The sequence below is a fragment of the Apis mellifera genome, linkage group LG1 (genome assembly GCF_003254395.2).
Source record: "Apis mellifera strain DH4 linkage group LG1, Amel_HAv3.1, whole genome shotgun sequence".
In the NCBI taxonomy this organism is placed as follows: Eukaryota; Metazoa; Arthropoda; class Insecta; order Hymenoptera; family Apidae; genus Apis; species Apis mellifera.
Window position 1 is genome coordinate 6,948,482 of NC_037638.1, and position 13,286 is coordinate 6,961,767.

The 13,286-nt window shown below is 30.0% G+C and overlaps 1 protein-coding gene and 1 long non-coding RNA gene across 12 annotated transcripts in view; one reads left to right on the forward strand and one right to left on the reverse strand.

The window, feature by feature from the left end:
- The first annotated feature begins 100 nt into the window (after positions 1 to 100).
- On the forward strand, positions 101 to 11,479 carry LOC107964221. Its single transcript, XR_001702581.2, has 3 exons — positions 101 to 1,734; positions 9,751 to 10,165; positions 10,932 to 11,479. It is a non-coding gene; the product is annotated as an uncharacterized LOC107964221 (long non-coding RNA).
- LOC550645 (max-binding protein MNT) overlaps positions 8,984 to 13,286 on the reverse strand; it is a 31,192-nt gene continuing 26,889 nt past the window's right edge. For all 11 annotated transcript variants that reach the window (XM_016911403.2, XM_016911419.2, XM_026439669.1 and 8 more), the window contains 5 exons: positions 12,433 to 12,616; positions 11,965 to 12,233; positions 10,872 to 11,364; positions 10,526 to 10,663; positions 8,984 to 10,150 (listed from right to left, as the gene is read on the reverse strand). In XM_016911403.2, coding sequence (XP_016766892.1) covers positions 9,747 to 10,150; positions 10,526 to 10,663; positions 10,872 to 11,364; positions 11,965 to 12,233; positions 12,433 to 12,616 — 1,488 coding nt within the window. In that variant the 3' untranslated portion in view covers positions 8,984 to 9,746. The remainder of the gene's footprint in view (positions 10,151 to 10,525; positions 10,664 to 10,871; positions 11,365 to 11,964; positions 12,234 to 12,432; positions 12,617 to 13,286) is intronic.

The following is a 13,286-nucleotide window of genomic DNA, read 5'->3' on the forward strand; positions in this document are numbered from 1 at the left end:
TTATTAATCTATTTTGATATTTTTTATACTTTTAAAATTTTAATGAAAATATAAATAATAAATTTTTATAAAATATTTTAAAATATTTTTAATTTAAATCTTTATATTCGTAAATATTAAATCACCAAAAATTTTCGTTATTTTAATCGCACTATATCTTAAAATTTTTTTTCTCTTAAAGCAAGATACATATCCATGACTTTCAATCACGACAAGGATGGGTAGGTGTATTGTTATTCAAATTGTAAATCTTCGCAAAACTCAACTGTATACTCAGTCTATATATGATATATATGTGTATATGTATATGTATATGTACGTATGCGACACGTATCGATAAATCGCGATGCTCTTCGACGAACGAGAAATATTTGTGAAACTGACCAAAGAAATAAAATAAAATTTTAAAAAATGTGAAATGAAATCACAAAAAGAAATGAAACAAAAGAAAAAACGAAAAAATGGAAAAATCGTATAGCGGAGAATAAAAAAAAAACAAATTAAAAACCAAAATTAAAAAACGTTCAAGATTCTAGTTAGAAAGATTCTAAAAGAAATTCTACGATGGAGGCGTCTAGGAAGAATGAATCTAGTCTTTTGTAAACGATGAACACGAGAATATTGTATATTTTGAAAATTACGAGCTAGAAATGTCTCAATGCGTAGATAGAGGACAATATTAACAAATGTGTCATATTCTACTCTAATTGAAAGTAATGGAACACATGCATACACAAAATACACGAAATATATTCACCAAGTCCAGTCACTTCATGTATATAAATGCAACCACGTGATCAAAATCTAGAGGAATTCAATTCTAAAAAATTGAAAATTACTTTTCATATTAATTTCACATTAATTTAATTGCAGAATTTTTCATCGTTAATATAAACATAAATACAATAAATAAATAAATAAAACTTGATGTAATAAAACTTGATGTAAATCGCTAACCAATAGAAAATTGTAAAATCTATCACGTGATTTGGTTTATTTATTTCTAGTAACCTGACTTGGTGAACATAATATAGTGTATACATATACACTAATTATATACACAAGCGTATATAAAACATGTTACACGGACACATGATATGAATTAGTGCATATTTTTAATAAATGGATAAAAATAAAGTCGAGAATTTTCAGATCAATCCGTGAATCGATCGATTCGATACGGGATCACGTTCGTCGCGATGCGAGCCACTATTGTAATTTTCTCGTTTCTATTTTCTTGTTTCCGACACACGTCTATCATCCTGTGTGCAGTGACAGTGACCATATTAATTATTAACGGAAGAATATTATCTTCTGTATAATAATAATTGTCAATGATAAAATCGCAGTGTGAAAATAAATTGATTTTTCAGTCATAAAAATAATTCTGATTTTCTGGTTTTATCAAATTTTATTTGAAAGACATTCTAAAAAAAAACATATTATTGAATATAAAATTTTAATATTTTTTATTTTTTATTTTTAACTAAAATTTCTATTACTAGAATTTTATTAATTCTTTTTTTTTGTTGAAAAGAAATAAACAATACTAGAAAATTTGATTAAAATAAAAAATCTACGATAAAAAAAAGACTTTTGGTGTACTTGTGATTAAATAACAGACTTGATTTCGATTTTTATTTTATTGAATCTGTTTTTAAAATCTAATTTCTTCTTGCTTGTGTACCACCATAACGAACAACTGAAGAGACGATTGTCCACCTGGTCATCGAGGTAAATTGAGACAAATGAGATTTGAGGTTGTAACATTATATCCATTATTACACTTTCATTTTGATCACGCTCGGGATTTCAAATTCAATATGCAATTTATATTTCTATTATTAGAAAGTTTACATAATTGTGAAGTGAAAATAAAAAAATTTTAAATAATTTTAGAAATACACTTGTTTCTTTCTATTAAATAATATTCTATACTTTCATCAGAAAAATATTAAATATTAATTCATTAATATTGAAATATAGAATACACTTATTATAGTTCTTTCAATTTTTTTTTTTTTTTTTCTTATTAATTTCACTTCACGATTTGTACAATAATAGGTCACTATAAAGATTTTTTTAGAAATTTTAATCTTCTATCTACAATTCAATAAAAATAAAAATAAATTTGAAAAAATATATATATATATATAGAAATAAATAGATTTTTATTAATAATCCTTATAGTAACCCATTATTTTATCGAAACATCATACGCGAAGGGATACGATAGACATTCTACTAATTCTGATATTTATAAAAAACATATTTAATATACTTATAATTTCACATTCGTATAACTCATCGAAGAAACTCATTACACACATAATAACTTTCTTGCAATTAAGAAACTCGAATTAATTAATTGTATTGTTCCTAATGTCACTAATAATTACAAAGTAGTCTAATACTGCTGTTTCCCTTGGGAAAAAAAATTCCCTTGATATCGTAGAATTTATTCAGAAAGAAAAAACATATTCGATCCTCTATTTACACGCTCTATCTTCACGTTTCCTCCTTTTGTCTGGTCAAATTTCACAGCGCTTTATTATTATTTCCCTTAAAAAAACCACACAACAACATCGCTAATTTATTCGACATTCAATCATCTATAAGAACGAATTCAAAACATCACGAATTAATAATTCGAAAACATGATCACTCGTACCCCTTCGCATCGAATTCCCATCTTTTTTTTTTTTATTTTTTTTTTTTATTATTTTTAAATTCTCTTGATTAACACGATCAAGATGGCGGTTGAAAATTGAAAAATGAAGTAATTTTTACGACCCATCGAATTCCAGCGATCTATTAATCTAATATTTTAAGCCAATATTGGAATAATTGTATTATTTTTCCCTGGAAAAGCTTCAGAAATATACAAGGTTTTTCGTGTGAATAGACGTGAGCAAATTGAGAAAATTTTCTTCATCTTTGATCATTTTAGAAATATTTCTCCTCCAACTATTTGAATGAATTGATCTAGATGTACATTTAATTTTATGTATATATTAAAAATGCATTTCCATAATAAATATTTTTTAATTGATATGTTTCATTAACGATGTTACGATGTTTTCTATCATTATATTATTATTTTTTTTTTTTTAAATTTTTTTATACAGAAATAATAAATACAAAATATTAATCCTGAAGCAGAGATAAGATAAATCCGGCCTATATCTCTTCGTAATTTGTAATATCGTTATTCTAATATTTAATATTTTATTTTCTAATCAACATATGATGTTAGATATTAGACAGAAGCATCCCCCCTCCCCAATAATTCCACCATCTTGAGCGTGTTAAGATCGTGTAATAATCCCTCGTGCTATTTAATTTCTTACCACACGTTGAAATTTTTGGTCGAAAATTTTTCGGCCAGACATCTACATATGTATATTCAAGGCGGATACAAGGAGGACTGGGCAACGCTTCACGCTTACGTTTTTATTGTAATAGATTGTATTGAAATTTGTCGCACTCTTTTCGAAAACAAAAAGTGTTGCACGCATCTAGATATTCGATTTTTCTTTGTGTGTCACGCTCTCTCTTTCTTTTATATTTCCATCGTGTTGTTTACTTCATTTCTCCATCTCTCTCTCTCTCTCTCTTTCTCCCACTCTTTCTCTCTCTCTCTCACTCATTCACTCGCTCGCTTGCTCGCTCACTCTCAAACACAACAAATCGTTCAAAGAGGTTCACGAGATATAATCATGTGTTTCATATATACCATGCGGTGGCATATAACAAAATTCGACATAGACTACAACAACAACAACACACTCTTACTAGAACTGCACAAACACACGTTTTTTTTTTATTATTATTATTATTTTCTTCTTCTTCTTTCTTCACTCCTCGTCCATTCCATTCACACGAGAAATATAATATACAGAATATTTATCACGAGGGATGCATGAGACACAGTTGGAATTACAACTTTTCTTATTTCCATTACCTTCTCCTCCCTCCCTCTCTCTCTCTCTCACTCTCGCTCTCGCTCTCTCTCTCACTCTTACATTTTCTTTTCTACTATATTTTACGATTTTTTCATTCCATTTCTCCATTCTTTCGATAATCAATATAATTATATATATATATATATCTTCTCATGATTTTTCTTTTATCTTTTTCTCCCTACTTACTTTATCTTCGTCTCTCGTTCCCTCTCACTCTCGCATTTTACTCTCTATGTACAATTAGAACTCCCTTCGCGGTTTCATTTTTTTTTTTTCTTTTTCTTTTTAAGGATGTTAGTAAATAATAGTAATAGCAATCATACATCTACGTTGTAAACGGTTTAACATTTTTCTTTTTTTTTCTTTTCCATTTTGTTTCTGCTTAAACGCTATAAGTGCTAAGTAATTTTTTTTTTTTTTTTATCAATTACTTATATCACATTGTTCATGTACACATGTAGATTTCCCGCACGTTTCATTTCATTTTCTACTTTCTCTCTCCCCGTCGACCGACGAGATTTCTTTTATTTTTTTCTTTCTTTTTTTTTTTTTTTCAATTTTTTTCCTTTTATTTATGTACAAAACGGATATTTTTTTTTCATCGTTTGCATCTTTTCTCTCTCCCTGCATTCATTCTCATTGCTATTTAACAACAATTAATTACTGACTTTGATTCAACTTGCCATCTTAATTTTTTTTTTTTTTGTTTTTTTGCCCTTTCTTCACTAAATGCAAGGTGAGCATAACCTTCTTGAAATTTTCTTTCCTTCTTTCTTTTTCAAATTATCTATCAATTTGTTCCTTTTTATTTAATTGTTATTTAACACTAGAACATTGAATATACTCGTATACCATAAATAATATAATTATATAATATACCAATATATTGTCATTTTAATGTAATATATATGATATATTATAAATGACAATATATTTAAGTAACATAGAAAAATGAAAAAAAAAAAAAAAGAAAAAAAACTTTAACAAGATCCCTTCATCTCATGAAAGAATTTTGATATGAAAAATCTTGATCTTTATCGTTGTATACATAGTGAATGAAAAATAAACATTATTTACAATTTTTCATCTCTATCACATAATAATAATAAAGGTAAAAAAAGAAATTATATCCTTTCAAACATCTCTCCTTCTAACATTTTTCTATATTATATTAAATATAAAAAAAAATTTAATTCCTTCCTTGCAATTTTTCGGCCTTACTTCCTATATATAATTTATGTCTGGGCAATAAAAAATAATTATAAAAATAAAATATAATTTCAAACCCATCATTCTTTATATATAAGGGTTTTATAATTCCAGTTGTTACAATTCTTTCTATCTATGTATCGTTTCATTGCGTTGATTTAAAAATTAATTTTTCTTTTTTTCTTTTCCCTTTTCTTCTTCCACAAACAACAGTGAGTGAAACATCATTTCATCTCTCAGTTATTCGCCTTGCATTCAGCGAAGGGAACCGTTATAACTTATAATATAACATTCGTTTGCGCCTTCGTCTCTGTTTCATTTCTGCGTAATGTGTTAAGAATGCCCCCAACATCTACAAAAGTGATCCATTGCACGATGTTTCGATTTGAAAAAAAAAAAAAAAATACGCGTCTCGAATTGCAATTGGAAAGCTCAGCGGAGAAACGGTTCCATCCAACAAGGAGGGAACGAAAAAAAATGACTAGTGCATGCGCCAAATTCTATGTTCACGAATTCAATTTCTTTTTTTTCTTTTTTGCGTGTGTCATCCATTTTCGTTTCGATCATGAAAATCAAATCGTTTCAAAATGAATTTTGAAATGAATGAACGACAATTTATTAATAACAATATAAAATCTTTCGTCGAAACATGAAAAAGTCACCGTGACCATTGGACGTCATAATACTGAAGAAAGAAAAAAAAAATGGCGGATGGAGAAGAGTGTGTACGACGCGAAGAATATACAAAATATATTCTTCTTCCTCAATTACAGATGTTACAACAAAGTACTATTTCTTCTTTTTTTTATACATATATAATAATCAACTTTGGAATCGAAACTTCTCTCCCTGAATATTCAGGGATGAAGAAGAAGAAGAATCAAATCGGTAAAACGAAATACCGTTAATCGATTAATGTTATTAAGGAAAACTCTACTAATTTAGTAGCAGTTTAATCGACTATAACTATTATAGTTATTTATTACGAACACAGTACTTCGTCGAAACAAGTTCCCGAGTGAACGAAGTGTAGCAAATATTTGTATATATATTTTAACGCGTTCATCGTTTCAAAATGAATGGATTAAAATAATTACTTTTCCAACTTTTTTCATTTTTGTAATTAAGAAACAGTATATAGAATATCACTCGAATCGAATAGTACGGATTAGAGTATATGATATAAAAAAAAAAGAAAAAAAAAAAATTTTAAGATTATCAAAATTATAACTAAAATTATAACTATCCTACAATTATTATTATAACATTATAGTATACTATATAATATTATAATTATAGCTATATATATACGTGATCGTTTAATTTTTAATTTCCGAGTAGCTTAAAAATCCGTCGAATGAACGCGTTAAATCGTATTTGGTGACGTTTTCAACGTTTCCTAAAAATAAGATATAACAACAATTCAATCCCTAAACGTTCAATCCCTCTCTTGAAAATATAATTTAGCTCTCCGCTAAACAATAACTTAATAAATCCTTCAACGAATTTCCGCAAGGAGACACACAATAGCCCACGCATATTCACATACACATAATCAGCGTTTAAACTGACCGAAAAAAAAAAGCCTTTGATTAAATAATTTAAAAAATAAAAAAAAACAAGATATATATATATATGTATGTATATATATATATATATATATGTCTGTATACGCAAATACAAGTTAATAATAATACTAATGTACAAATTCTGAAAGAGACCGTTAACAGTCACATGCATACACACATTCGCACGTATAAAAATTCCAATTACAAACGCTTTCAAACACACTGACTTTTGTGCGTCGTTCTCGAATTTGAAACTACTTTTTTTTTTTGCATTGTATCAGTAAAAAAGAAATTTGTTTCAATTTGTTTCCAAAAATTTAAAAAAAAAGAAAGAAATTACTTTTTATCAAAAAGTTTTATATGTGTGAAAGGAAGAAGAATTAAATTTGTTGATCATGAGAGAGAGAGAGCTTATTTTTTTTTGTAAAATATTGAAAAAAAGAAATTTGGAACGACGAAATTTGTAGCAATTGTCAGCAGCAATCATTCATAAAAAAAAAAAAAAAAAAAATGAATTGAGGATGTAATTACAAACATTAGTATTTTTATACTATTTTCATTTTAAACCTATTCACACTTGAATGATAAAGTTCACACTGTTAACGGTGTCTCGTATATCGAGTATATCAAGAATGAAAGCTCAAAAAGCTTAATATTGCAAGATGAAACGTAAATCGCTTAAATTTTTTTTTCTTTTTTCTTTTTACTTTACGCGTAGAAAAAATTAATTTAAAATAGTACGATAATAATAATAATAATAATAATAATAATAATAATAATAATAATAATAATAATAATGTACGTATACAATAATTCCGGTTTCCTCTTGCAACGCTCAACGAATCAGAAGATTTCCTTTCTTATTCCTTCCCGTTCGAACACTTGCAGAAAAATATTATGCAAAATATAATATCTGCCATTTAAATTCAAATGTATATATACACATTTTTCTTTTTTTTTTTTTCTTTTCAGAAACAAGAATACTAATTATTAATTATCAACCCTTGCCTAGTGGACGCCAGATCACCAAAAAAATCTATCCATGTATCTTTTCTTCTATTTTTATCTTCTAATTCAAGTTGTACGTTTAAAATCAGATTGGAATCATATGATAATTTTTCTTATTTTTAATACAGAATTCTTCTTTTCATGGCTAACATGATTGATTACAATTTAAAATTTAGATTACATATTTATTTGTTTGCCATTTCTATGAATGAGCTATTTTATATAGAATGATAATTAATAATTATTGAAACTTATTGATTATTGCAATTATTTGTATGATAAGATAGAAAAAAGATGAAAGAAATTTCCTCAGTAAAATAGTAAACAATTATTTTAGATTACAATTGATCCAACGTCCACAGGATGTATAATTGCTTTGCGGGTTGCTACTCACTTTTTTCCCTTATTTCGTTTCTTTCCTTCTCTTTCGTTTGGCTCTTCAACAAAAAAAAAAAAAAAAAAAAAAAAAAAAAAGGATCACAAATGAATGCTCCTTTGAGATGAAAAACCGGATAAAAAATATCAAAATTACAAAGCCAAGACAAAAGTTTTTGCTTATGCTCATTTCATTTGTTGTTGCATTTTGTAAAAATAAATAGAAACGAATAAATACTTGAGCACAGTCTACATATACGTAGAAAAAAAGAAAAACGAAAAATATTCTAATCGCAAATGGAAATTCAATTTATCATCTAATATTATCCAAAAATTATAGGCGTAAACGATTATCGTTTTTCCACAGCCACTATTTAATATATATATATATATATATATATATATATATATATATATATATATATGATTAATTTAAAAGCACAAGCATATTTTTATCATCCATCCAATTTTAAGATTTCTATCAATTTCAAACATTTAAACGAATCTTAATATATCATATCATCAATTCTTTAATTAAACATCATTCTATCTATAAACTGGTAGATAGTTTCTTTCCTTTTTTGCTGAACTTCATCGATAAGATACCAAAAAAAAAGAAAAAAAAAAAAACAATACAAATCTCTCATACTCTGCAAGTCAAGCAATTTAAAAAAATCATGCGAACAATATTCCAGTATTACGAGTCCAAATGGTTCCAAAAAATCTGTCGATAGAATTCATTCAAAATGTGCACATGATAACACACTGTATTATAGATATAACAATCTAAAATAATGTCCTAATGAAAGAAATCTTTTGACAGATCATTCTATTTCCCGAGAGTTTGTTGTAAATGAGAAAAAAAAAAAAAAATAATTCATCGAATAAACCATTGAAACTTTCGAATTTACAAAATGGATATTAAATGCTCACACATTGAAGAAATTTCATCATCAACGTGGTTCCTTCCAGGAAAGGAAAATTTTTATTCTCATTCGAAGCTGCCTCATTAATAATCGATATTTAATTTTTATGACGCTTGCGTCTGTTCCAATTTCCAAAAAAAAAAAAACTTTACCCCTCTGATAAGTACTAATCTCTCAAGAGTACCAGTTTCCAAAGGTACAAATCATGCACGAGTTGAGCAACGGCATTTTTAACACCTTTACATCTCAGTCGTCTCTCTCGCTCTTTAAAAAAAAAAAAAGAGCATAAACAATTCAAAATTGAAAACACGAAGGAACGCAATTGAAGTTTCAGAAAAAATATAAGAAATTCTCCTTCGATGATGTCGGGAATAGCAGTCGTGACGGGCAGAATTCTCCTCTCATTCTTCTCCTCCATATAATTCCATATAATTCTTGCCGTAATTTGCCGTATTTTTTTTTTTTCTTTTCTTTTTTTTTTACATTTTATCTCCCATCAACAACACAATTGTGTATCGATCGCGTGTTGATCCTGATACACGCGTTAAATAATAATAATAATAATAATAATAATAATAACAAAACAAATATATCTGTACCGATATCCCGATAATCTCCGCAATTTCGTGCTTCGATACGCAGAAAAATACGCTAGCCATTTCAAATCAAGCTAGTTTCACTTTCCTTTGATTCTGTCAGACGGTCGAATGCGTGGTCGAGGAGGGTTGCGTACTGGAAGCCGTCGTCGATTGGGGCGTGGACGTGGTTGACGGTGAGCTGACGACAACAACAGGCTTCACCAGGGTGGTTGTGTTGATATACTGAGCGTTCACGATCGGCATTTGCGCCACAGATTTTAAAATTGGGGTGGTTATCATTTTGCCGGCAAGGCTGGAGGGGGCCAGTATATGAGCGGTCACTTGGTTTCCTTGGGAAACAACTGTCATCGGAGTGACGATCGGCGTGAGGCCGGAAAGGGGTGTGTGCGGGCCAACGATGTGAGCTATACCCTCTGTGGACGGAGCGTTTTGCATCACTGTCGAACCTGGTTTACCCGTCGCGGTTTGAAGCGACACACCTGTGTGGCTCAACGTCAATCCTGCAACCCATAGAGGTAATTGCACGATAAGATTAATATTTAAATTATTGAAATGAATTCCATTATTTTTTTAATAAAGAATTACGATTAAAAAAATTCCAAATGTCAGCCACCTTCAAAGCGATTCGTATATTCGTATATCGAGTCGCTCTGCAAGTGAATATTTTAATCTAGCACCAATTCGTTAACAAAATCGTAATAATACGACTTGATCTTGGATATATGGTGCTACGTAATACGCGTGGAAGATTTTATTTTTATAGGAAGCGAGTAGAGGAGCGACAACTTGCGAGAATTGGAATCGTTGATGAACCATCTAGTGGCAAACGTAGGAAACAGAAGATGATATGAAACATATTCAATGTAAAGCATTACCATTTGCAGGGAGTATGTTTAATTCAGCGCCACCGGGAAGTCTGGTCAATTCTGATCCGTTTCCGCCTACCAATGTCACACCACCAACCATTTTATGCGTGGTTTGCGCATCTCCCGCTCTTATCCTTGTTTGAGCATCTGCAATCCAATTATTTAAAAGATTAATAACAGTTTCATCTTTTTTTTTACATAATACAATATCCTTTTTCAATATTTCTCTATAAAATTTCAAAAGTTGTATTGTCTTATTAGCAATGTTGATGGAGAAAAATATATAATTGAGTGAAATAAGACACAAAAAGTTCACAAAAACACCGCGTGCACAAAATGGTCCTAAGTTACTCACTTGACACATTCAATGCAGGAGAATGCGCAGCAAGAACTAACGGCCTTCCCTCGTTTGCAGAGTGCACAAATGTAACTGGCCTGACGTCATTGGCGGACGACTGCACGGCTAGGGCCAACGGCCTGTCGTTGTTGGATAGATTAGAATGCACGATCGTTACCCTGTTGTCGTTGGCCGTGGACGAGTGAACGACCAGCGCTACGGGCCTTGGCTCACTTCCAGTGTTCGATTGCACGGCAATGAGCGGCCTCGATTGATCCGACGAGTTTTGCACAGCTAACGTGAGCGGCCTGGACTCGTTATTGCCAGCTGTGTGAGTAACCAGAAGTTGCCTTGTGTCACCGGGTATCACCCTCAAACTCGGCCCGATGTGTTGAAGCGTTGGGACGATAGTTGGTAAACCTTGACTCGTGTTCAATATCTGAGCGTTGATCGGTAAGTGCAGCTGGTGCGGCTGCTGTACTATACCCGTTGGTGAAGTATTAACTTTCTCCTAAAATGGAAATTTATTATATATTATATGAAAATACATTAATCTTCCAACAACAAGGTTTATTTATTTGTACATTTGAAAATATTCTCAAATAAAAGATACTAAATTGTCTGTATCAATGTTTATGAAAATTTTTAATTAAATATTATATAGTATTTATTAAATGCAATATAAAAATGCATTTTTCTTGATTTATAAAAATAAACACATGTGTTGTTGCATTGGATTATAACTAATTCATATATATTTATATAAATTAGTTCCAACCTATCCCTTAATGCGCTCTTTTTCTTGCACCGTTTCACACACAACGCTAAGGAAAACACGTTGTGTCCAAGAATAAATAACGGGCTAATAATTTTAACAACGGTGCTTTTGCTTTTTCAGAGAAAATTTTCTGCAATTCTAACCATTTTCAAACGAAGAAAAATCGGTCCACAAATTTTACCTTCGGACCCGGGATTCGATCCGGGGACTTGTGGATTACTAGCCATTGCGTTTAGCCGATGACCTAATCCAATAGTCTCTTATATTTTCTTCTTTTCACTTGATACTATACTATCTGTTACTACATTAAAAACGTAGATATCTTCAATATACCTGTGCCGGAGTAGGAATGCTAGGTGCGGATGATCCAGGACTTGAACTCGTAGGTGGACTTTCCCTAGAGCTTGGTGCAAGATTCATTCCTTGCGTTTGGCAAACTACAGCTGCGGTGGCAACTTGATTATGAATATTGGAAGTCGTACTAGTGGTTTGAAGTGTCTGTGGTGAACTGACCGTGGCTGCGCTGCTCAGACTGCTGGTACTACTATACCTTGTACCACCCCGAGCAAGCCCAGTCACATCAACCTCCATGTTTTCTGAAACTTTAACAATTACTTTAATATTTTATTATATTTATTTATTTTATCTTAAATTTGTCCACATTACATCCTGTTATATTGTGTATACAAATGTTTTTTTTTCAATTTTTGATTAAAAGATTTAATAGAGATTTAAATTCTTCATATTTTTAAAAATCTTTGAGAACAACTATATTAAAATTATATATTAGGAAAAACTTACCACTTCTCGTGGCCGTTATATCGGCAACCGAATTCTGTTCTGGTAAAAGAGTATTAAAATCAATATGATCCCACGTAGCAGCAAGTTCTTTCTTCAAAGCTAACAATCTCTGTTGAGCAGCAATTTTTTCTCTGGCAAGCCTTTCCATTTCGTGCTCATAATCACGTTCCTTCCTTTTCAACATCTGCAAAAAAATCCTCCCAATTAAAAAAACGAGACAACTTATATTGATAAAAAAAAAAATTTCTTAATTTTTTTTTACTGAACATACAAAAAATCCTTGAGATTACGTAAATTTTCAATCAAATTTTAATTATTCATGAATATATTTTAATATATAATATAATAATTATACTAGAATATAACATGTTAAAATTGAAGGATTAATTATAAAATTAAATCCATTTATCAGAACAAATAATAAAAATCATATAATATAAGAATAAATGATATAAATTTTCATGTTTATTCATCGTCACAGTTGCGATGAGGATAAAAACATTTCATGTTACAATTTAATAATAGAATTTATGATGCAGTTTCATTTCTAATTAAAATTATTCAATTTTTTCTTTTTTCTTATTTTCGACATTCGAACTATTTCGAAAAGTAACCGCGCACGTGAGGAAAACGAGAGAAAGCTGATAGAAATGTTCTCGCATCGCTTTCGAGAATACCTTGGCAAACGTCACATGATACACCTGCAGATTCAGGACACCTCTCCCTCGAAATACGATAAGCCTTGCGTTTGACGTCAGCACGAACATGCGTGAAGGAACGTGCACGTGACAACGAGCATCGACACCTAACAAATGATGCACGCGCTTCAAAGTAAGACAAGAAAGAATATATTA